At 38.0% G+C, this 22,215-nt stretch overlaps 1 protein-coding gene across 1 annotated transcript in view; it reads right to left on the reverse strand.

Moving 5' to 3' along the window:
• LOC138324706 (structural maintenance of chromosomes protein 2-like) overlaps nucleotides 1–22,215 on the reverse strand; it is a 45,583-nt gene that overhangs the window by 18,297 nt on the left and 5,071 nt on the right. The window contains exons 8-18 of the mRNA XM_069269757.1: nucleotides 21,998–22,187; nucleotides 21,354–21,408; nucleotides 20,478–20,598; nucleotides 15,581–15,699; nucleotides 12,863–13,001; nucleotides 11,705–11,851; nucleotides 8,906–9,110; nucleotides 7,965–8,100; nucleotides 1,701–1,825; nucleotides 1,086–1,279; nucleotides 511–654 (exon numbers count right to left, since the gene is read on the reverse strand). Of these exons, the coding sequence (XP_069125858.1) occupies nucleotides 511–654; nucleotides 1,086–1,279; nucleotides 1,701–1,825; nucleotides 7,965–8,100; nucleotides 8,906–9,110; nucleotides 11,705–11,851; nucleotides 12,863–13,001; nucleotides 15,581–15,699; nucleotides 20,478–20,598; nucleotides 21,354–21,408; nucleotides 21,998–22,187 (1,575 nt within the window). The remainder of the gene's footprint in view (nucleotides 1–510; nucleotides 655–1,085; nucleotides 1,280–1,700; nucleotides 1,826–7,964; nucleotides 8,101–8,905; nucleotides 9,111–11,704; nucleotides 11,852–12,862; nucleotides 13,002–15,580; nucleotides 15,700–20,477; nucleotides 20,599–21,353; nucleotides 21,409–21,997; nucleotides 22,188–22,215) is intronic.

The following is a 22,215-nucleotide window of genomic DNA, read 5'->3' on the forward strand; positions in this document are numbered from 1 at the left end:
TTGGCCTTTTCTGTCAGTTTCTCTAACATATACAACACATACTTTGCTTTCCTTGGCCTTTTCTGTCAGTTTCTCTAACATATACAACACATACCTTGCTTTCCTTGGCCTTTTCTGTCAGTTTCTCTAACATATACAACACATACCTTGCTTTCCTTGGCCTTTTCTGTCAGTTTCTCTAACATATACAACACATACTTTGCTTTCCTTGGCCTTTTCTGTCAGTTTCTCTAACATATACAACACATACTTTGCTTTCCTTGGCCTTTTCTGTCAGTTTCTCTAACATATACAACACATACCTTGCTTTCCTTGGCCTTTTCTGTCAGTTTCTCTAACATATACAACACATACCTTGCTTTCCTTGGCCTTTTCTGTCAGTTTCTCTAACATATACAACACATACCTTGCTTTCCTTGGCCTTTTCTGTCAGTTTCTCTAACATATACAACACATACCTTGCTTTCCTTGGCCTTTTCTGTCAGTTTCTCTAACATATACAACACATACCTTGCTTTCCTTAGCCTTTTCCATCAGCTCCTCTAACTGTGCCTCATACTGTCCAATGGTCTCAGCCACTGTAGCTAGTTGTTCCTCATACCCCTTGATTCCTTTGTTCAGCTCCTCTATTTCCAACTTCAGACTGTCTACCTCCTAGGATTAACAGCAATGGTAAATAATATTGTTTATTTTTTGTATAGCCTCCAATTATCTTATAACCAGAGCAAGGTGATTTGGCTTTTCAAATTGAGATAAAATAATTTTCTAGTAAAATAAATTTTACAAAATTCTTAAGAACTTCATTCTTTATCTGCTTGCTGACTTCAGTGAAGATATAATCACAAATTTTGCAGTAAATGAAAAATGAGAAATTTCACTAATCATATGATTAAGCTAATCATCCTTTGAACAACCGGGTCCCGACATTCAGGATACACATCTATATTTCAGTACAAAAATTTTAATTTCTTTCTCTGTGACTATTTTATAAATGGCCCTGACGTGGTATTTTTCATCATGAATTTACTAGATTCCTTTTTCATGAACAGTGATTTAGACTATCCACAACCCTAACTGAACCAGACCTGGTATTTCTCCTTCATCAGTTTACTAGACTCCTCCATCTTTTTCTTGGCCTTTGTGACAGCTGCTTGTGCCTCCTTCAGCTCCTGCTCTCTCACAGCTTTGGCATTCTTTATCTTATTTTCCAAGTCCTTTACTTTCTTAGAGGCCTTATCCTGTGTCTCCTTCGCTTTCTTTAACAGCTCCTCTTGTTCCTCTGAACACATTGGTGTAACAAGTTGTAAAAAGCATTATTACACAGCCAGTATGATTTGGCCTGCAATGTGTGGCCATATCATTTATTTTCCTTAGCACCTCAGTCAAAGGCCAAACGGTCATCTGACTTAAAAATGTTGAGATTCCCTGACTAACTTGTTTTATTATCAATCAGTGGATGCTACTATCACATCAGTAGGTGGGTTTTTTTTTGTAAAATATTTGGTTTTTTTTTTGTAAAATATTTTATTCACATTCTATTTGGTAAAAGGTTTCTACTAAAACTATTTTTTTGTAATTCATATCAACATCTAGCTATAGGACCATTTTAGACCAAACTATTTATGCAAAATCAAAGAGATAAAGAGCAAGAGAAGACAACTCTGTGTAAGTATTGATCATTGGCCCTTTGGTATACCTACCTATGGAGACCTGTAGAGAATTGATTTCCTCCAACTGTTGGTGATGGGAACTCTGCTCCAACCTTGCTTTCACTAATTCTGCTTCATGCACTTTCAGGTCATATTTTTGTTTCAGACTTGTAAATCTGAAACAAGCAGTATTTTTCATTAACTTAAAAGTGAAATAATCTTTGTAGAGGTAAAGGTTAGAATCGTTGAAGTCATGGTAAGGTTCCAGGATCATAAAGGATTTTGGACTACAGGTTCGACTATGCCAATGATAAATGCTGAAATGTTTTGTACTGTCATCTTTGATAGGCTAAGTCTAAAATGAAGACAGTTTTGGACTTGAAGTCTGTTTTCATGGCCAGATAAGGGAAAATTGATATCAGTCCCAACATCAAAAGGTCACATTTAACTCTTTCAATACTTTGTATCCTTTCCAGATTCCATACTGGAAGTAGTTATTAGTCTCGACCCCGGATGTTTTTGAGAAAATGCCGTACAAAATCTCCAGTTGTTATGTACTAATTCATTTAAGGTTAAGGTTAGTGCAATCAATTATTATTCATGTCAACTTAGAAATAATCATATGAATTATTTAGAGCCTGCCACAAGATTATTCTGATATTGTAATCTGAAGTGCGGGGTGCAATAAACCACCATGTTTTAATGATAATTCTCTTTGATTTTTCTTGTTTCTCTGTCTGACAGTAAGACGATAACAAGAGGCCCATGAGTCTTAACGGTCATCAGTCAGGGTTCTCGTTAAAAGCCGGTTGCCAGCAAAAACAGCCATCTATTTCCTTGTTTACAACCGACTATTTTTGTCAGAAATAAATATTGGCCAACACTGGGGCCTGTAGCCCCCAACCACCCATAAGTAATTTTTAACCATCTATTAAGAAACTTAGGGAGAACCCTGCCTGTTATTTGATACAAGTTTTATGTCATTTATTATGTCATGTACTAGCCAATGGATGTCTTCTGTTTACGAATCACAAACACAGATCTAATAGGTCTACATACAGATTCATTAAGCGTGGTTTATATTTACTAAAGTTATCGCATTCACAAAGTCAAATATAATTATTAGTACAAAGGGCAATAACTCCTTAATTACTGTCGAATCAGGCTAATTTTCAAACTCGTCTGAGATATTTCCAATGTTAGTCTGCATACAAAGTTTCATTAATAAGCTCGGTTAATATTTAATCAAGTTATCACGTTCACAAGGTCCAATAATAACTATTATTGCAAAGGCCAATAATTCCATAAATTACTGTTGAATCGAGCTGATTTTCTAAGTCGTCCGAGATATTTCCAATGTTAGTCTACATACAAAGTTTCATTAAGCATGGCTTATATTTACTTAAGTTATCGCGTTTACAGGGTTCGATAATAGTTTTAAGTGCAAAGGGTAATAACTCTGTAAATTACAGTCGAATCAAGCTGATTTTCGAACGGAGGGTAAAATCCTGTCAACTATAGTCAACAACAGGGAAGAGTGAGGGAAAATTCCTGTCAACTATAGTCGATAACAGGAAAGAGTGAGGGTAAAATCCTGTCAACTTAGTCGATAACAGGTAAGAGTGAGGGTAAAATCCTGTCAACTATAGTCGATAACAGGGAAGAGTGAGGGAAAATCCTGTCAATATACCATAACAGGAAGAGTGTGAGGGTAAAAATCTGTCAACTATAGTCGATAACAGGGAAAGAGTGAGGGAAGAGTGAGGGTAAAATCCTGTCAACTATAGTCGATAACAGGGAAGAGTGAGGGTAAAATCCTGTCAACTATAGTCGATAACAGGGAAGAGTGAGGGTAAAATCCTGTCAACTATAGTCGATAACAGGGAAGAGTGAGGGTAAAATCCTGTCAACTATAGTCGATAACAGGGAAGAGTGAGGGTAAAATCCTGTCAACTATAGTCGATAACAGGGAAGAGTGAGGGTAAAATCCTGTCAACTATAGTCGATAACAGGGAAGAGTGAGGGTAAAATCCTGTCAACTATAGTCGATAACAGGGAAGAGTGAGGGTAAAATCCTGTCAACTATAGTCGATAACAGGGAAGAGTGAGGGTAAAATCCTGTCAACTATAGTCAATAACAGGGAAGAGTGAGGGTAAAATCCTGTCAACTATAGTCGATAACAGGGAAGAGTGAGGGTAAAATCCTGTCAACTATAGTCGATAACAGGGAAGAGTGAGGGTAAAATCCTGTCAACTATAGTCCATAACAGGGAAGAGTGAGGGTAAAATCCTGTCAACTATAATTGATAACAGGGAAGAGTGAGGGTAAAATCCTGTCAACTATAGTCGATAACAGGGAAGAGTGAGGGTAAAATCCTGTCAACTATAGTCGATAACAGGGAAGAGTGAGGGTAAAATCCTGTCAACTATAGTTGATAACAGGGAAGTGTGAGGGTAAAATCCTGTCAACTATAGTTGATAACAGGAAAGAGTGAGGGTAAAATCCTGTCAACTATAGTCGATAACAGGGAAGAGTGAGGGTAAAATCCTGTCAACTATAGTTGATAACAGGAAAGAGTGAGGGTAAAATCCTGTCAACTATAGTCGATAACAGGGAAGAGTGAGGGTAAAATCCTGTCAACTATAGTCGATAACAGGGAAGAGTGAGGGTAAAATCCTGTCAACTATAGTCCATAACAGGGAAGAGTGAGGGTAAAATCCTGTCAACTATAGTCGATAACAGGGAAGAGTGAGGGTAAAATCCTGTCAACTATAGTCCATAACAGGGAAGAGTGAGGGTAAAATCCTGTCAACTATAGTCGATAACAGGGAAGAGTGAGGGTAAAATCCTGTCAACTATAGTCAATAACAGGGAAGAGTGAGGGTAAAATCCTGTCAACTATAGTCGATAACAGGGAAGAGTGAGGGTAAAATCCTGTCAACTATAGTCGATAACAGGGAAGAGTGAGGGTAAAATCCTGTCAACTATAGTCGATAACAGGGAAGAGTGAGGGTAAAATCCTGTCAACTATAGTCGATAACAGGGAAGTGTGAGGGTAAAATCCTGTCAACTATAGTCGATAACAGGGAAGTGTGAGGGTAAAATCCTGTCAACTATAGTCGATAACAGGGAAAGAGTGAGGGTAAAATCCTGTCAACTATAGTCGATAACAGGGAAGAGTGAGGGTAAAATCCTGTCAACTATAGTCGATAACAGGGAAGAGTGAGGGTAAAATCCTTGTCAACTATAGTTGATAACAGGGAAGAGTGAGGGTAAAATCCTGTCAACTATAGTCGATAACAGGGAAGAGTGAGGGTAAAATCCTGTCAACTATAGTCCATAACAGGGAAGAGTGAGGGTAAAATCCTGTCAACTATAGTCGATAACAGGGAAGAGTGAGGGTAAAATCCTGTCAACTATAGTCGATAACAGGGAAGAGTGAGGGTAAAATCCTGTCAACTATAGTCGATAACAGGGAAGAGTGAGGGTAAAATCCTGTCAACTATAGTTGATAACAGGAAAGAGTGAGGGTAAAATCCTGTCAACTATAGTCGATAACAGGGAAGAGTGAGGGTAAAATCCTGTCAACTATAGTCGATAACAGGGAAGAGTGAGGGTAAAATCCTGTCAACTATAGTCGATAACAGGGAAGAGTGAGGGTAAAATCCTGTCAACTATAGTCGATAACAGGAAAGAGTGAGGGTAAAATCCTGTCAACTTAAATCGATAACAGGGAAGTGTGAGGGTAAAATCCTGTCAACTATAGTTGATAACAGGAAAGAGTGAGGGTAAAATCCTGTCAACTATAGTGATAACAGGGAAGAGTGAGGGTAAAATCCTGTCAACTATAGTCAATAACAGGGAAGAGTGAGGGTAAAATCCTGTCAACTATAGTGATAACAGGAAAGAGTGAGGGTAAAATCCTGTCAACTATAGTCGATAACAGGTAAGAGTGAGGGTAAAATCCTGTCAACTATAGTCGATAACAGGGAAGTGTGAGGGTAAAATCCTGTCAGCTATAGTCGATAACAGGGAAGAGTGAGGGTAAAATCCTGTCAACTATAGTTGATAACAGGAAAGAGTGAGGGTAAAACCCTGTCAACTATAGTCGATAACAGGAAGAGTGAGGGTAAAATCCTGTCAACTATAGTCATAACAGGGAAGGTGAGGGTAAAATCCTGTCAACTCTAGTCAATAACAGGGAAGAGTGAGGGTAAAATCCTGTCAACTTAGTCAATAACAGGGAAGAGTGAGGGTAAAATCCGTCAACTCTAGTCAATAACAGGGAAGAGTGAGGGTAAAATCCTGTCAACTCTAGTCAATAACAGGGAAGAGTGAGGGTAAAATCCTGTCAACTATAGTCAATAACAGGGAAGAGTGAGGGTTAAATCCTGTCAACTATAATTGATAACAGGGAAGAGTGAGGGTAAAACCCTGTCAACTATAGTCCATAACAGGGAAGTGTGAGGGTAAAATCCTGTCAACTATAGTCAATAACAGGGAAGAGTGAGGGTAAAATCCTGTCAACTATAGTCCATAACAGGGAAGAGTGAGGGTAAAATCCTGTCAACTATAGTCCATAACAGGGAAGTGTGAGGGTAAAATCCTGTCAACTATAGTCAATAACAGGGAAGAGTGAGGGTAAAATCCTGTCAACTATAGTCAATAACAGGGAAGAGTGAGGGTTAAATCCTGTCAACTATAGTCCATAACAGGGAAGAGTGAGGGTAAAATCCTGTCAACTATAGTCCATAACAGGGAAGTGTGAGGGTAAAATCCTGTCAACTATAGTCAATAACAGGGAAGAGTGAGGGTTAAATCCTGTCAACTATAGTCCATAACAGGGAAGAGTGAGGGTAAAAACCCTGTCAACTATAGTCAATAACAGGGAAGTGTGAGGGTAAAATCCTGTCAACTATAATTGATAACAGGGAAGAGTGAGGGTAAAACCCTGTCAACTATAGTCCATAACAGGGAAGTGTGAGGGTAAAATCCTGTCAACTATAGTCCATAACAGGGAAGAGTGAGGGTAAAACCCTGTCAACTATAGTTGATAACAGGAAAGAGTGAGGGTAAAATCCTGTCAGCTATAGTCGATAACAGGTAAGAGTGAGGGTAAAATCCTGTCAACTATAGTCGATAACAGGGAAGTGTGAGGGTAAAATCCTGTCAGCTATAGTCGATAACAGGGAAGAGTGAGGGTAAAATCCTGTCAACTATAGTTGATAACAGGAAAGAGTGAGGGTAAAACCCTGTCAACTATAGTCGATAACAGAGAAGTGTGAGGGTAAAATCCTGTCAACTCTAGTCAATAACAGGGAAGAGTGAGGGTAAAACCCTGTCAACTATAGTCAATAACAAGGAAGAGTGAGGGTTAAATCCTGTCAACTATATTGATAACAGGGAAGAGTGAGGGTAAAACCCTGTCAACTATAGTCCATAACAGGGAAGTGTGAGGGTAAAATCCTGTCAACTATATTGATAACAGGGAAGAGTGAGGGTAAAATCCTGTCAACTATAGTCAATAACAGGGAAGTGTGAGGGTAAAATCCTGTCAACTATAGTGATAACAGGAAGGTGAGGTAAATCCTGTCAACTATAGTAAACAGAAGAGGGTAAAATCCTGTCAACTATAGTCGATAACAGGGAAGAGTGAGGGTAAAATCCTGTCAACTATAGTCGATAACAGGGAAGAGTGAGGGTAAAATCCTGTCAACTATAGTTGATAACAGGAAAGAGTGAGGGTAAAATCCTGTCAACTATAGTCGATAACAGGGAAGAGTGAGGGTAAAATCCTGTCAACTATAGTCGATAACAGGGAAGAGTGAGGGTAAAATCCTGTCAACTATAGTCCATAACAGGGAAGAGTGAGGGTAAAATCCTGTCAACTATAGTGAAAAGGAAAGTGAGGTAAAATCCTGTCAACTATAGTCGATAACAGGGAAGAGTGAGGGTAAAATCCTGTCAACTATAGTTGATAACAGGAAAGAGTGAGGGTAAAACCCTGTCAACTATAGTCGATAACAGGGAAGAGTGAGGGTAAAATCCTGTCAACTATAGTCGATAACAGGGAAGTGTGAGGGTAAAATCCTGTCAACTATAGTCGATAACAGGGAAGAGTGAGGGTAAAATCCTGTCAACTATAGTCGATAACAGGGAAGAGTGAGGGTAAAATCCTGTCAACTATAGTCGATAACAAGGAAGAGTGAGGGTTAAATCCTGTCGACTATAGTCAATAGCAGGGAAGAGAGAGGATAAAATCCTGTCGATTATATTCGACACCAGTACAGAAAGAGTTGAATAAATACACTTACTTCTCAGCAGTTTTGGTCAAAGTGCTAAGTTCTCTCTCCACCTCTGACAGTCGCTTTTGTTTGGAGTGTAACTCTCCCTGAATATCCTGAAACTCTTGTAATTTCTCCAGGACTGAGCTAGTCTGAGCCCGGGCACCTACATAACATCAAGAGTAAATCTTACAAACCTTTATAATCAGTGCTTGTTGTCAAGGTTTTTATCATTGTTACTTCAAATAAAGGTACACAATATTGGAACAACGTTCTTTTTATCTCAATGAACTCTGCTGAAAATGAATTATAAAACATTTCCGATATATATACTGTAAATCAATTTTCAGGTGGGATTTTTTCCCCGCAAATTTCACGATCAAGGTAAATTTGCAAAAGTTTATTTTTGCAAATTGATATGTTCCACAATTTTTGCATAATTAAATTAAAATGTATTTCCATTCAATTTTAAATATGCAAAAAATGTTTTGAAACAGAAATTGTGAAATTTAATAGCTGCGAAAGAAACTTGGTTTTCTTAAAGATGCTCCATCGCCGACAGAGCATAAATGACACTCATCATTTTTACAATAATTAGTGTTTAACCGTATATATATATGTCTAATTAATACAAAAGTAATATAAAATGATTGAATTTGCTTTTGGTGCATGCGCAATAAGTACTTCATTCCATATAGGACATAGTGCAAAGAAATTTTTTTGAGATGCAATTAATTGATTTTAATATATTTATCTTGAAGTATAATTAGAAGCTCAAACTTTTCAATGGTGGTAATGGTGTAAAGTAAGTAACTTTTGTAACTGAAGAAAAATACTAAATTGTCTGCTCCTGGTTTTGATAAAGAAAAAATACCATTTGTCAGCGGTGGAGCATCTTTAATGTTGCATAAGGTCAAAGCTATAAAGTATGATTATCACTGTTTCAGATATATAAATCAATGTGTATTCACCTCCAGACAGTGTACCAGCAGGATCAAACGAGTCACCTCCTAACGTTACAGATTTCTTCATAACCCTCTCGTCAAACGTTACTTTCTTAGCAGTGTCCATGTCTTTACAGACAAATGCTGAGCCAAATACAAACTCCATGGCAGCTTGGAGATCCTTCTCAAACCCAATTAAAGACAGAGCTGTGTTAACGTTCTCCTTTCCCACCTAGACAATTAAAATGGTAACATCTGTATCAAACTGTTGTCCTTTCCCACCTAGACAATTAAAATTAAAATGGTAACATCTGTATCAAACTATTGTCCTTTCCCACCTAGACAATTAAAATTAAAATGGTAACATCTGTATCAAACTATTGTCCTTTCAGACCTAGACAATTAAAATGGTAACATCTGTATCAAACTATTTTCAGTGAAAATGACATCTTTGTTATCATTATATTTACCAAATATAAATGAAGAAATAGCATGGTAGTTCTTTCTCTTAGCATGGCCATACAATCAGGTTACTTTCTTCAAATTGACACAAATATCTAAATTCCATATTTGTATATTACAGAGTTAGCTCCCTTGCTGGTAGGTATCTATTGTGACGTCATTATTTTGTGTACTGGACACAATTCATGTCATTTTCTCCGTAAGTACTTCTCTGAAATATGATGTTACGCTTGCGGTACTTTTTAAAATTGGTATATATATATATATATATATATAAATAAAAAAGAACAATGTCCATGTGATGGTTTCCATATACATAAACAAGAGGCCCAGAGGGCCTGTATCGCTCACCTGGTTTTTTGTTAGTAATTATCACAAGACTCAGACAATTAGAAAAATAAGCAAAATTGACTCCCAAAGTTTAATTTTGAATCACAACCATACAATGATGCTATTGATACCATACAAATATGCTATCCAATACATAGGTTCAGAGACAAAGTAATTTATATGAAAATAGTAGCCTAATTGACCTTTTGACCTCGCATCTATTGCCGTCTAAGGCCCCGGGGGTCAGCCCTATCATTTGTACAATTTCAAATCCCAACCCTATAAGGATGCTACCATTGCATTATAAGTGCTCTTCCATTCTTAGTTGCAGAGAAGAAGTCGTTTATATGGAAATAGCTAAATTGACCCCTTTTGACCCCACCCTTCAGGCCCCCGGGGGGTCAGCCCCATCATTTGCAAAATTTTGAATACAAACCCTATAAGGATGTAACCATTGCATTATGAGCGTAATCCCATGTTAAGTTGCAGAGAAAAAGTTATTTATATGGAAATTGACCACTTTTGACCCCGCCCCTCAGGCCCCCGGGGGGTCAGCCCTATCATTTGCACAATTTTGAATTCCCACACTATAAGGATACTACCATGGTATTATGGGTGCTATATCGTGCTTAGTTTCAGAGAAGAAGTCGTTTATATGGAAATAGCCAAATTGGCCCCTTTTGACCCCGCCCCTCAGGCCCCCTGGGGGTCAGCCCCATCATTTGTACAATTTTGAATCCCCAACCTATAAAGATACTACCATTGCATTATGAGTGCTATCTCATGCTTGGTTTCAGAGAAGAAGTCGTTTATATGGAAATAGCCAAATTGACTTTTTGACCCCGCCCCTCAGGCCCCCGGGGGTCAGCCACATCATTTGTACGGATTTGAATCCCCACCCTATAAGGATGCTACCATTGCATTATGGGTGCTATCCCATGCATATTTGGTTTCAGAGAAGAAGTCGTTTATATGGTTATAAATAGCCAAATTGAACCCTTTTGACCCCGCCCCTCAGGCCCCCGGGGGGTCAGCCACATCATTTGTACAATTTTTAATCCCTACCCTATAACGATACTACCATTGCATTATGAGTGCTATCTCATGCTTAGTTTCAGAGAAGAAGTCGTTTATATGGAAATAGCCAAATTGAACCCTTTTGACCCCGCCCCTCAGGCCCCCGGGGGGTCAGCCACATCATTTGTACAATTTTTAATCCCCACCCTATAACGATACTACCATTGCATTATGAGTGCTATCTCATGCTTAGTTTCAGAGAAGAAGTCGTTTATATGGAAATAGCCAAATTGACCCCATTTGACCCCGCCCCTCAGGCCCCCGGGGGGTCAGCCCCATCATTTGTACAATTTTGAATCCCCACCCTATAAGGATGCTACCATTGCATTACGGGTGCTATCCCATGCTTGGTTTCAGAGAAGAAGTCGTTTATATGGAAATAGCCAAATGGACCCCATTTGACCCCGCCCCTCAGGCCCCCGGGGGGTCAGCCCCATCATTTGTACAATTTTGAATCCCCACCCTATAAGGATGCTACCATTGTATTATGGGTGCTATCCCATGCTTGGTTTCAGAGAAGAAGTCGTTTATATGGAAATAGCCAAATTGACCCCTTTTGGCCCCGCCCCTCAGGCCCCTGGGGGGTCAGCCCCATCATTTGTACAATTTTCAGTTAGTAGCCCATAAGGATGCTACCAGCCAAATTTTGTTGAAATCCGACCGACGGTTATGGACAAGAAGTCGATTGTTGACGGACGGACGGACGGACGGACGGACGGACGGACGACGGACGCCACGGTATGGCATAAGCTCACCTTGGTCCTTCGGACCAGGTGAGCTAAAAAACACACAACTATAAAACAGTTTTTTCTCCCTAGCGCGTATATATATATGTACTGGTATTTTTTAAAGATGAGTAATGATGCTATATTAGTATCGGGCTTCACTATCCAACCCTAGTCACAATAGATTCAATTCATTTCTCAAAAGTTTAAACCAAATGAAAAAGTTAAGTACCAGTTGTTCAGCACGTTTGACAGTCTCAGCATTGATACTGCGTGCAGAGATTTTGTTGAGGGGAATTATGGTGTATCTACGCTTCAACTCTCCTTTCTGTAGCAACTTTTTACCAGTCATCTCTGTATCTACTACGACGTTGTACAGCTGAAGATCAGACAAAAAAACATAACCATTTTGTGTTTACATTATCAGAAACTATAACCATTCTATCAAAAAGAGCAAAACTCTGAAAACTTTGTAAATGCCAGTTCCATCAAATCTTTTTCAAAAACATATAAAATATCTCTAATAGTAATACTGAAGATCTCTGAAGATAATGCATCTATCAACTTCATCATCTTTGTTCTGATTAAATGTTTGTATAAAAGTAACAGCAGGTGCAATAAAATACTAGCAAAGCTTCTCCGGGGCCGTTTCCATTATATGGTTTGACTGGTTGGACCAAGTTGTTTGTTTATGAATTAAAGATGGATCTGGTGATTTTATATTGTTTTCAGGCATTCCTTGACAATGCTCTTAGATGCCTTTAGGCCTAAAAAAAAATATGTATGTTTCAGGTACCCCTACCTACCCTAGTTTTTACTCCCGACCCTAGCTATTTTATCACACTTTTTCAAAACAAAAATGTTGTGTATGAAGTTTTCAACTTAAATTTTTACGCATGCTTTAAGTTTATCCAGATAAAGATCAATTACGAATATAGTAATGACAAATAAAAGACTTCTAGCCAGCCTAAAGCCTGAAAGACAACTTACATGTATAATCAAATTACTTTTTAATGTAGTTATAAAGCCACTTGACCCCTCCCTCACCCCTCCTAAAAAATAAAATTAAAAAATAAAATAAAAAAAAATCCCGACCAACCTACCCTATTTTTTTTCAGTCATGTAACCTGAAACATGCATATAATTGTTTTTGGCCTTATTAAAAACTGCAGGTCCGTCAGGATTTATACTTAAAATAATGACTTCAACAAATGGTCGACCAGTTGTTCCGAATAAACGAAAACAGCCTTGGTAATTTTAATACCACCAAAGTTTGTTTTGGTGATTTATTGGGGAAAATATAAGGAAAGGCATTTGTAGTTTTTTTTCTAAACATTATGTTTGAAAACTTTATGAAACGGAAATTATAATTTATCAGACAATGACTTACTTTTCCTCCTGCAGACACTTCCAATGCTGTGGCAGTTTTGACATCTTTTACTTTAATCAGCTTACATACAAGTCCATGGACTTTACTCCTGTCAAAGTTCTTCTCAGGATCTCTGTACTCAAAATGCAACTGTGGAAATCTGAAACCCGTGAAGTAATTATCTGTAAACCAACTTTCTTTCCAGGCTACTAAATTTTGTGATTTCCATTTCAAGACAAGTTTGCGAAGAAGATACCCATTCTCAGATTTAACAATTTAATGCTAATTCCTTTCAATATAGAAGATGTAGGGCATTCGCAGAGATAAACTGTCACGAAATTACTTGTATCACAAAATACATGAAAGTAAATCGCGAATCAAGTTTACAGTATATTAGGAGGTTTTTTTTTCTTCTAAAACCAATTCAATGTGTAAAATCAGTGAAAACTGTGTTCACATTTACAAAATATCCTTGGAGTCTGAATGTAGTGCACTGCATTTATATATTTGCCCTTGCAGGTAGGTATCAATTTCTATGTCACGTTTTTGTGAGTAAAACATAATATATTGTTTTATAGAGAGAACAAGGACATAGTCATTCAGATCCCCCGCCAATGGAGATATCAAAGCTGAAGTAAGTTTGATTGTGGAGACTTATGTGTATGAAAAAAAACAGGAAAAAGGAAGTTGAGCTAAAGAAAGATAGAGTATAATTCAAGTAGAGCGGGGCTGCAATTGTTGAATCAGGTATACAGCCTTGACATTTATATTAGACTATATACACAAAGATGGGTGGAGTTTTGCAAAGTAACATTTACCATTTACCATGATATTTTCAGCAATGTTTCCATGGTTACGGAAAAAGTGCAAAAAATGAACACCTAAAAATAGCAAAAGGCACTACAAGACCATAAGAACAATGTGTCTATGAATTTCATGGAAATATCTCTGCTGGTTTTAGAGTTGTGCTCCGGAAACGATTCTTACACAAAAATCTGCCATTTTCAGCAATGTTTCCATGGTTACAGAAAAAAGTACAAAAAGTGAAAACCTTAAAATAGCAAAAGGCACTACTAGACCATAAGACCAATGTGTCTATGAAGTTTCGTGGAAATATCTCTTCTAGTTTTAGAGTTACGCTCCGGAAACGAACCTGGTACAAAAATATGATATTTTCAGCAATGTTTCTTTCCATGGTTACGGAAAAAATGCAAAAAATGAAAACCTAAAAATAGCAAAAGGCACTACTAGACCATAAGACCAATGTGTGTATGAAGTTTCGTGGAAATATCTCTACTGGTTTTAGAGTTATGCTCCTGAAACCATTTGTACGGACGGACGGACAGATGGACGGAAGGAACCCATTTGTATATCCCCCGCCAACTTCGTTGGGCGGGGGATAAAAAACATCATTTGTCAGCGGTGGAGTATCTTTTTAATTGCAGACACTATCACTAAGGTACAATCTCCATCTTACCTTGCCTCCGGTGTCTCCAGCTTCTCTTGTACTCCATCTTACCTTGCCTCCAGTGTCTCCAGCTTCTCTTGTACTCCATCTTACCTCGCCTCCATTGTTTCCAGCTTCTCTTGTACTCCATCTTACCTCGCCTCCATTGTTTCCAGCTTCTCTTGTACTCCATCTTACCTTGCCTCCGGTGTCTCCAGCTTCTCTTGTACTCCATCTTACCTTGCCTCCAGTGTCTCCAGCTTCTCTTGTACTCCATCTTACCTCGCCTCCAGTGTCTCCAGCTTCTCTTGTACTCCATCTTACCTCGCCTCCAGTGTCTCCAGCTTCTCTTGTACTCCATCTTACCTCGCCTCCATTGTTTCCAGCTTCTCTTGTACTCCATCTTACCTTGCCTCCAGTGTCTCCAGCTTCTCTTGTACTCCATCTTACCTCGCCTCCAGTGTCTCCAGCTTCTCTTGTACTCCATCTTACCTCGCCTCCATTGTTTCCAGCTTCTCTTGTACTCCATCTTACCTTGCCTCCAGTGTCTCCAGCTTCTCTTGTACTCCATCTTACCTTGCCTCCAGTGTCTCCAGCTTCTCTTGTACTCCATCTTACCTCGCCTCCAGTGTCTCCAGCTTCTCTTGTACTCCATCTTACCTCGCCTCCATTGTTTCCAGCTTCTCTTGTACTCCATCTTACCTCGCCTCCATTGTTTCCAGCTTCTCTTGTACTCCATCTTACCTCGCCTCCATTGTTTCCAGCTTCTCTTGTACTCCATCTTACCTTGCCTCCAGTGTCTCCAGCTTCTCTTGTACTCCATCTTACCTTGCCTCCAGTGTCTCCAGCTTCTCTTGTACTCCATCTTACCTTGCCTCCAGTGTCTCCAGCTTCTCTTGTACTCCATCTTACCTTGCCTCCAGTGTCTCCAGCTTCTCTTGTACTCCATCTTACCTCGCCTCCAGTGTCTCCAGCTTCTCTTGTACTCCATCTTACCTCGCCTCCATTGTTTCCAGCTTCTCTTGTACTCCATCTTACCTCGCCTCCATTGTTTCCAGCTTCTCTTGTACTCCATCTTACCTCGCCTCCAGTGTCTCCAGCTTCTCTTGTACTCCATCTTACCTCGCCTCCGTGTTTCCAGCTTCTCTTGTACTCCATCTTACCTCGCCTCCATTGTTTCCAGCTTCTCTTGTACTCCATCTTACCTCGCCTCCATTGTCTCCAGCTTCTCTTGTACTCCACCATCTTACCTTGCCTCCAGTGTCTCCAGCTTCTCTTGTACTCCATCTTACCTTGCCTCCAGTGTCTCCAGCTTCTCTTGTAGTTTCTGGACTTGCTGACTGAGAGTTCTTCTCTCAGTTTCTAACTTATCATCTTTTCCTTCTTCAAAGCCTAACTTCTTCATCTCCGCCTACAAAATAAAGTTCTATTTCAATCTCAAGTTGCAACAACCTGACTTTGTCATCTTTGCCTTCAAAACAAATTTCTGTTTTGATCTATAGTTTTAACCTAAAAAACCTTTTAATCAAAGCCAGAAATACATGATATAAATTTTCTTTTATCACAAAATCCGCCTGATATCCAGTGATTTCGCCCGTATAATATTTTTGCGCATGTCACTAGTGTGTAATATGACCTGGAGCCATTTTCATTGGCTGGAAATTCATTCTGACGTCAGACAGAAACAATAAATTAAAATGACGTCAGGAAAAACGAGGTGACATCAGGATCACCAGGACTGCGGGACAAAATGGCAACTTGTGCTAGATTTTCGGAATACATTTTGATGTGAAATTCTTTGTTATGCAGGTATTTGTAGTTATGTGATAAAAAGTATCCTAAATTTGTGTTCATTTCATATTTCACCAAGGCTCGCAAAAATAAAAACTTCTTAAAACTTGTTTCATAAAATCTCACATGAAATGAACACTCATGTAAGATCCTATATGTTTCCATCTCGACATAAGGATTTTCCATCTATCTGGGTCTGTTTATTACTTCTTAAAACTTGTTTCATAAAATCTCACATGAAATGAACACTCATGTAAGATCCTATATTTTCCATCTATCTGGGTCTGTTTATTAATACGATTATGATTTATATAACCTGATGTTATGGTGGGGACATAATAAAGTCACCCTAACAAGAGGTCCATGGGCCTTAACTGTCACCTGAGTTCGAATATAGAATGAAACAAAGACATATAAACACTACATACTGGCCCTTGAAATCGGTCAATGATTTTATAGATTTGACTTTTTTATCTATGAAGAGTATTTGCTTCCATCGAACCTGAAATTTTTTAAAATTTTTGTAAAAAACCTTAAGACCTTTCCATCTAAAAACAAGGGCCCAATGGGCCCGAATCGCTCACCTGCAATCTGGTAATCATGGATGGTTCATACTTAACAAAAAGAGTAAATAAGAATTTATATCATCCCTAAGCACATTAGAGGCCTCTTTGCCTCTTGGTTATCAAAAAGAAGTCTTTTAAAGATTTTAGCCTTTTTGACCCCTGTGACCTTGAATGAAGGTCAAGGTCATTCATTTGAACAAACTTGGTAGCCCTGTATCCCAGCATGCCACATGCCCAATATCAGGTCTCTAGCTCTCTTGGTTATTAAGGAGAAGTCGTTTAAATATTTCAGCCTATTTGACCCCTGTGACCTTGAATGAAAGTCAAAGTCATTCATTTGAACAAACTTGGTAGCCTTCTATCCCAGCATGTCACAGGCCCAATATCAGGTCCCTAGGCCTCTTGGTTATTAGGTAGAAGTTGTTTAAAGATTTTAACCTCTTTGACCTCTGTGACCTTGAATGAAGGTCAAGGTCATTCATTTGAACAAACTTGGTAGCCCTTGATCCCAGCATGTCACAGGCCCAATATCAGGTCCCAAAGCCTCTTGGTTATTAAGAAGAAGTTGTTTAAAGATTTTTGCCTATATGACCCCTGTGACCTTGAATGAAGGTCAAGGTCATTCATTTGAACAAAGTTGGTAGCCCTTGATCCCAGCATGCCACAGTTTGACCCCTGTGACCTTGAATGAAGTTCAAGGTCATTCATTTGAACAAACTTGGTAGCCCTCTATCCCAGCATGCCATAGGCCCAATATCAGGTCCCTAGACTGTTTGGGTATTAAGAAGAAGTCTTTTAAAGATTTAAGCCTTTTTGACCTACGTGACCTTGAATGAAGGTCAAGGTCATGCATTTGAACAAATTTGGTAGCCCTTGATCCCAGCATGCCACTGGTTCAATATCAGGTCCCCAGGCTCTTTGGTTATTAAGAAGAAGTCGTATAAAGATTTTAGCCTATTTGACCCCTGTGACCTTGAATGAAGGTCAAGGTCATTCATTTGAACAAGCTTGGTAGTCCTTCATCCCAGCATGTTACATGCCAAGTATCGGGTCTCTAGGCCTCTTGATTATGAAGCAGAAGTCTTAACAAGATATTTCAGGCTATTTGACCCCTGTGACCTTGAATAAAGGTCAAGGTCATTCATTTGAACAAACTTGGTAGCCCTTCATTCCAGCATGTCACAGGCCCAATTTCAGGTCTCTAGGCCTCTTGGTTATTTAGAAGAAGTCTGTTAAAGATTTTCACCTATTTGGCCCCTGTGACCTTGAATGATGGTCAAGATCATTCATTTGAACAAACTTGGTAGCCCTTCATCCCAGCATGCTATTAGTCAAATTTCAGGATTCTAGGTCTCCAAGTTTTGGAGAAGAAGTTGTTTAAATGGAAAAGTTGACGCCGAACGGACGGCCGGCCGGCCGGACGACGGATGCTGCACCATAGCATAAGCTCACTTGCCCTTCGGGCAGGTGAGCTAAAAAGGATTTGATTCTACCATTTCCAGAATTTTAGAAGAAGGTGTTTTAAGTTTAGCCTATTTAACCCCTTTTTGGCCCTGCCATCTGTTCCCAGGGGATCGGCCAGGACCACTATGAATATGATTTTAAAATACTATCTCAGGTAATAATTCTAACCAAGTTTGACTCATTTCCTATGAAAATTAAGCAAATAATATTCATAAGTAACCTTGACCCCTCCCCAGACCTTTCCATCTATGAAAAGGATTTGATTCTACCATTTCCAGAATTTTAGAAGAAGTGTTTTGAAGTTTTAGCCTATTTGACCCCGCCCCTTAGGCCTCTGGGGGTCAGTCATGGAAAATTTGTTTATAGGATTCCATGGCCATCTCAAACTGATAGTTCTGACAACATTTGACTCATTTCCTATTACAAATGACCAAATGATGCTCAAAAATGTGTGTCCTATATAAACTATAGTAAACTTAACCCCTCCCAGTGTTCTCCCCAGGCCCTTTCCGCATAACGGTCCCGTTACATGGAAATTTTGAGCCGTTGCACGGGAATTTCTTCCGTAGCGCACTTTCGGCCTCCCGTTGCACATCAATAAATCAGACCCCCGTTTTCTCTAAGTAGGTCTACTGAATATAAACCTCATAATAAATCCCTCCTGCTACCTAACAAGTAGTATTCTTATAAATTTACGGTGTCTGTCATGCCACTATGCCATGCGATTGGGTTCATTTTTACGAATGTGACAGTGTTGATTACTTGTGCTAGAGAGAGGAGAAAACACTGATCAAATCCCTTTCAATCATGTGAGCTACAGCGACGTAACTGAAGTACAGCACATCGGCAGTTTAGGAAACAAACTGACACCTTTTCAACAGATGTTTTGATTATAGCTAGTGAGCATCATCCCAAAAACAAACACTGCATGCAATTGTAAATGATGTACTCACGTTTTTAATGTCATATACTGCTGAAAGATACCACAAACTTTGCAACCGAAATGGTCGCCATTAGGTAATTGTAATAATAGAGCCAGATGGGTATCAGAAATCCGGATTTGAAAAAATTTCCAAAAATTGTAATTTGTAAATTTTAAGCATAATTGGATGATAATAAACATGTCATACAAGTGTACAAAAGACTTAAATTTTAACAATAATTTTTTTATCTCTTTCAAAAGTTACATTTACAGTACCATACAGTAACTACAGTCTGTTTTAAATATTTTAGATACACAAACAGTGATGGGTGCATAATCCCATAATAATCTAGAATTGTGAAACACATTAAAATAATTTTAATTTAAAAATTTAAATAAATCTAATAATTTTTAAATGCAATTAATCTGGATTCAGTAAATGATACAGTGAGATCAAAATGTTATTATTTTTTTATTATTTTTATTTTGATTATAACACTAGGTCATTATAATTAAATTGTGGCACAAAAAAGATTATTTGCGCTGCGCCGCGTAGTTTGCAACGGGAAAAAATTACCATAGCGCAGTGAAAAAATCCTTGGGAGAACACTGCCCTCCCCAGGGGAAAACAAATTATTCACAATTTTTGGGACCTTTAGACCTTTAGACCTTTCAATCTATGAAGAGTATTTGATTCTACTACATCTGTAAGTGGAGAAGAAGATTTGTGAAATTTTAGTCATGTTTTACCCCCTTTGGCCCTTCCTACAGCCCCATGGGGGGTGGGGACCATATAATTCAAAATTTTGATTGGCCTTATACCTTAGAAGCTTTGTGCAAAATTTCATTGAATTTGCTTCAGCAGTTTTGGAGAAGTAAAAAATGTAAATTGTTTACGGACACACGACGGACGACGCATACAAAATGTGATTAGAATAGGTCATTTGAGACTTTGTCTCAGGTGACCTAATAAAACTTGAGGGAACATAAGCATATTATAAATTAAGTGTCCCGTCCAGCCAGGTCATACAGCCATGTCATAAATATCATAAGACACATGTTTAATAACATTATTAGGACGGCACATGTAGCATTGATGTCATAATCTATATATGACATCATATGATTGTCTCAGTATAAGGAAACATAACATCTGAGCCAGATTTCAAAGGAAATTGAAAGTTTTACTTGTATTTTCTATTATTAGAACTTCTGAGATAAATAGAATTCTACACCTATGTGATATGAAATTCATCAAACTCGTAAAATAATGTGATATGCTACTTGCCTAAATGCTTGTGGCATATCAAATTATTGATCTTGTTTGATACATTTCCTATTACATAGTCACTCATGTAAAATGCTCTATATATATGTGATTTAAACATGATATCAAACATAATACATTGACAAAGTAAATGTTCAGAGATGATTTGAGAAACTTACCTCCAGACCAGCCATATTTTTAGTGATAGCCTCATAAGCAGTCTGATCCTTTTTGTATCCTTGTTCTGTTTTCTTCAGATCTCCTTGTTTCTTTTTGATCTCCTGTTGGGCATGTTTTAGTCTATTCCAGACACAACAAAAATATTTCAAGTATCATCAACTCAAACCTATTAATTTCATCATTTCTTACCAGTAAGTGGTAAAGCCTGAGATACTTTTTCCAAGAAGCTTAAAACTAAATAAATTCATTGGTACTTAATTAAATAGTTTCTGTCATTCTCAAAATTAGAATCTATTGATACATTGTATTTATCTTAAGACATCAACTACAGTGGAACCCAGTTGTATTGAAGTTTTTGGGGAATGGAAAATCTCTTCAAATGAACAGGGATTATATTTCAATTCATTTCAAATCAAGCAATACTTCAATATAACCAATTTCAAATTAAGTGGGTCCCACTGTAATTTATTTATTTATAATGGCATACATTATTGATAAAAAAAAAAAATGTGAATAAATTTTTAATAGGTAAGTATGCCTATCAACAGAACTAAACATCAACTTTGAGATAGACACATCCAGGATCATATATGCGATTAAATATTTCAAGTATTCCATCTTCGCATATTACAGAGTTACCTCCCTTGCCGGTCGGTATCCCATTGTGACGTCATATTATTTTGTAAGTGAAACTCACGTCGTTCTCTTAAAAGTATGATTTTACCCTCACAAATAGCTGACGTCACAATTAATACCTACCTGCGAGGGTGGATAACTCTGTAATATCTGAAACAGAATAGCTTTCTTCTCATAAATTAGGATATGAGCAGTACACAATCTATTTGTTTATAATCTATGGCACATATAAGTTTTACCTCATTTGAGCCTGCTTTGTTTCGGTCTCTGCTGTACTGATGTCATTTTTAGCAGCTAAAAAATAACAATAAAATAACATTGAATGTTTATTATAATTCAATGCAAATGAGTATTATTGTTTAAAGATGCTCCATCACCAACAGATCTAGAGCATAGAGCATAAATGATATTCATTGTTTGAACAATAATTGGTGTTTAATCGTGTGTATATATATATATATATATATATATATGACTAATTACCACAAAAAATAATATAAGATAATTTACATTGCTTTTAGTGCATGTGCTATCAGTACTTCTTTCCATATAGGACATAGTGTCACAGAATTTTTCGGGATACAATTAATTATTTTTAATATTTTTATCTTGAAGTAGAAGCTCAAACTTTTCAATGGTGGTAATGGTGTAAATTGAGTAACTTTTGTAACAAGAAAATTCCTAATTTGTCTGCTCCTGTTTTTGATAGAGAAAAAAATACCATTTGTAAGCGGTGGAGCATCTTTAAGGTATTTCATTATATATAAAACAGTCAATGTCAACTACTGCCTGCGAAACAATAGAACATATCATTTGTAAAATAATTTGACTTTTTTTTAAAGTGTGTTAATTGCCATAGTTTGTTCGAAGATTCCCTACTTACTCATGAGCTGGTCATTCAGAGAAGCATCTTCGCCGTCAGTGTTTTTTGACAGACCAGATGTGGCAGCCTGATAATCTTTCTGGGCAGCCACATGGGCCTCCTGGTCACTCTTACTCTGCTCCTGTAATTTCTCTAGGGTACTGTCCACCTTACTGCACTCCTTCTCTTTGGACTGAAGCGTCTTTTTGTCCTGTAGCAAAATCATTGCGTAAGGAGAT

This window comes from Argopecten irradians, chromosome 6 (genome assembly GCF_041381155.1).
Source record: "Argopecten irradians isolate NY chromosome 6, Ai_NY, whole genome shotgun sequence".
Taxonomy (NCBI): Eukaryota; Metazoa; Mollusca; class Bivalvia; order Pectinida; family Pectinidae; genus Argopecten; species Argopecten irradians.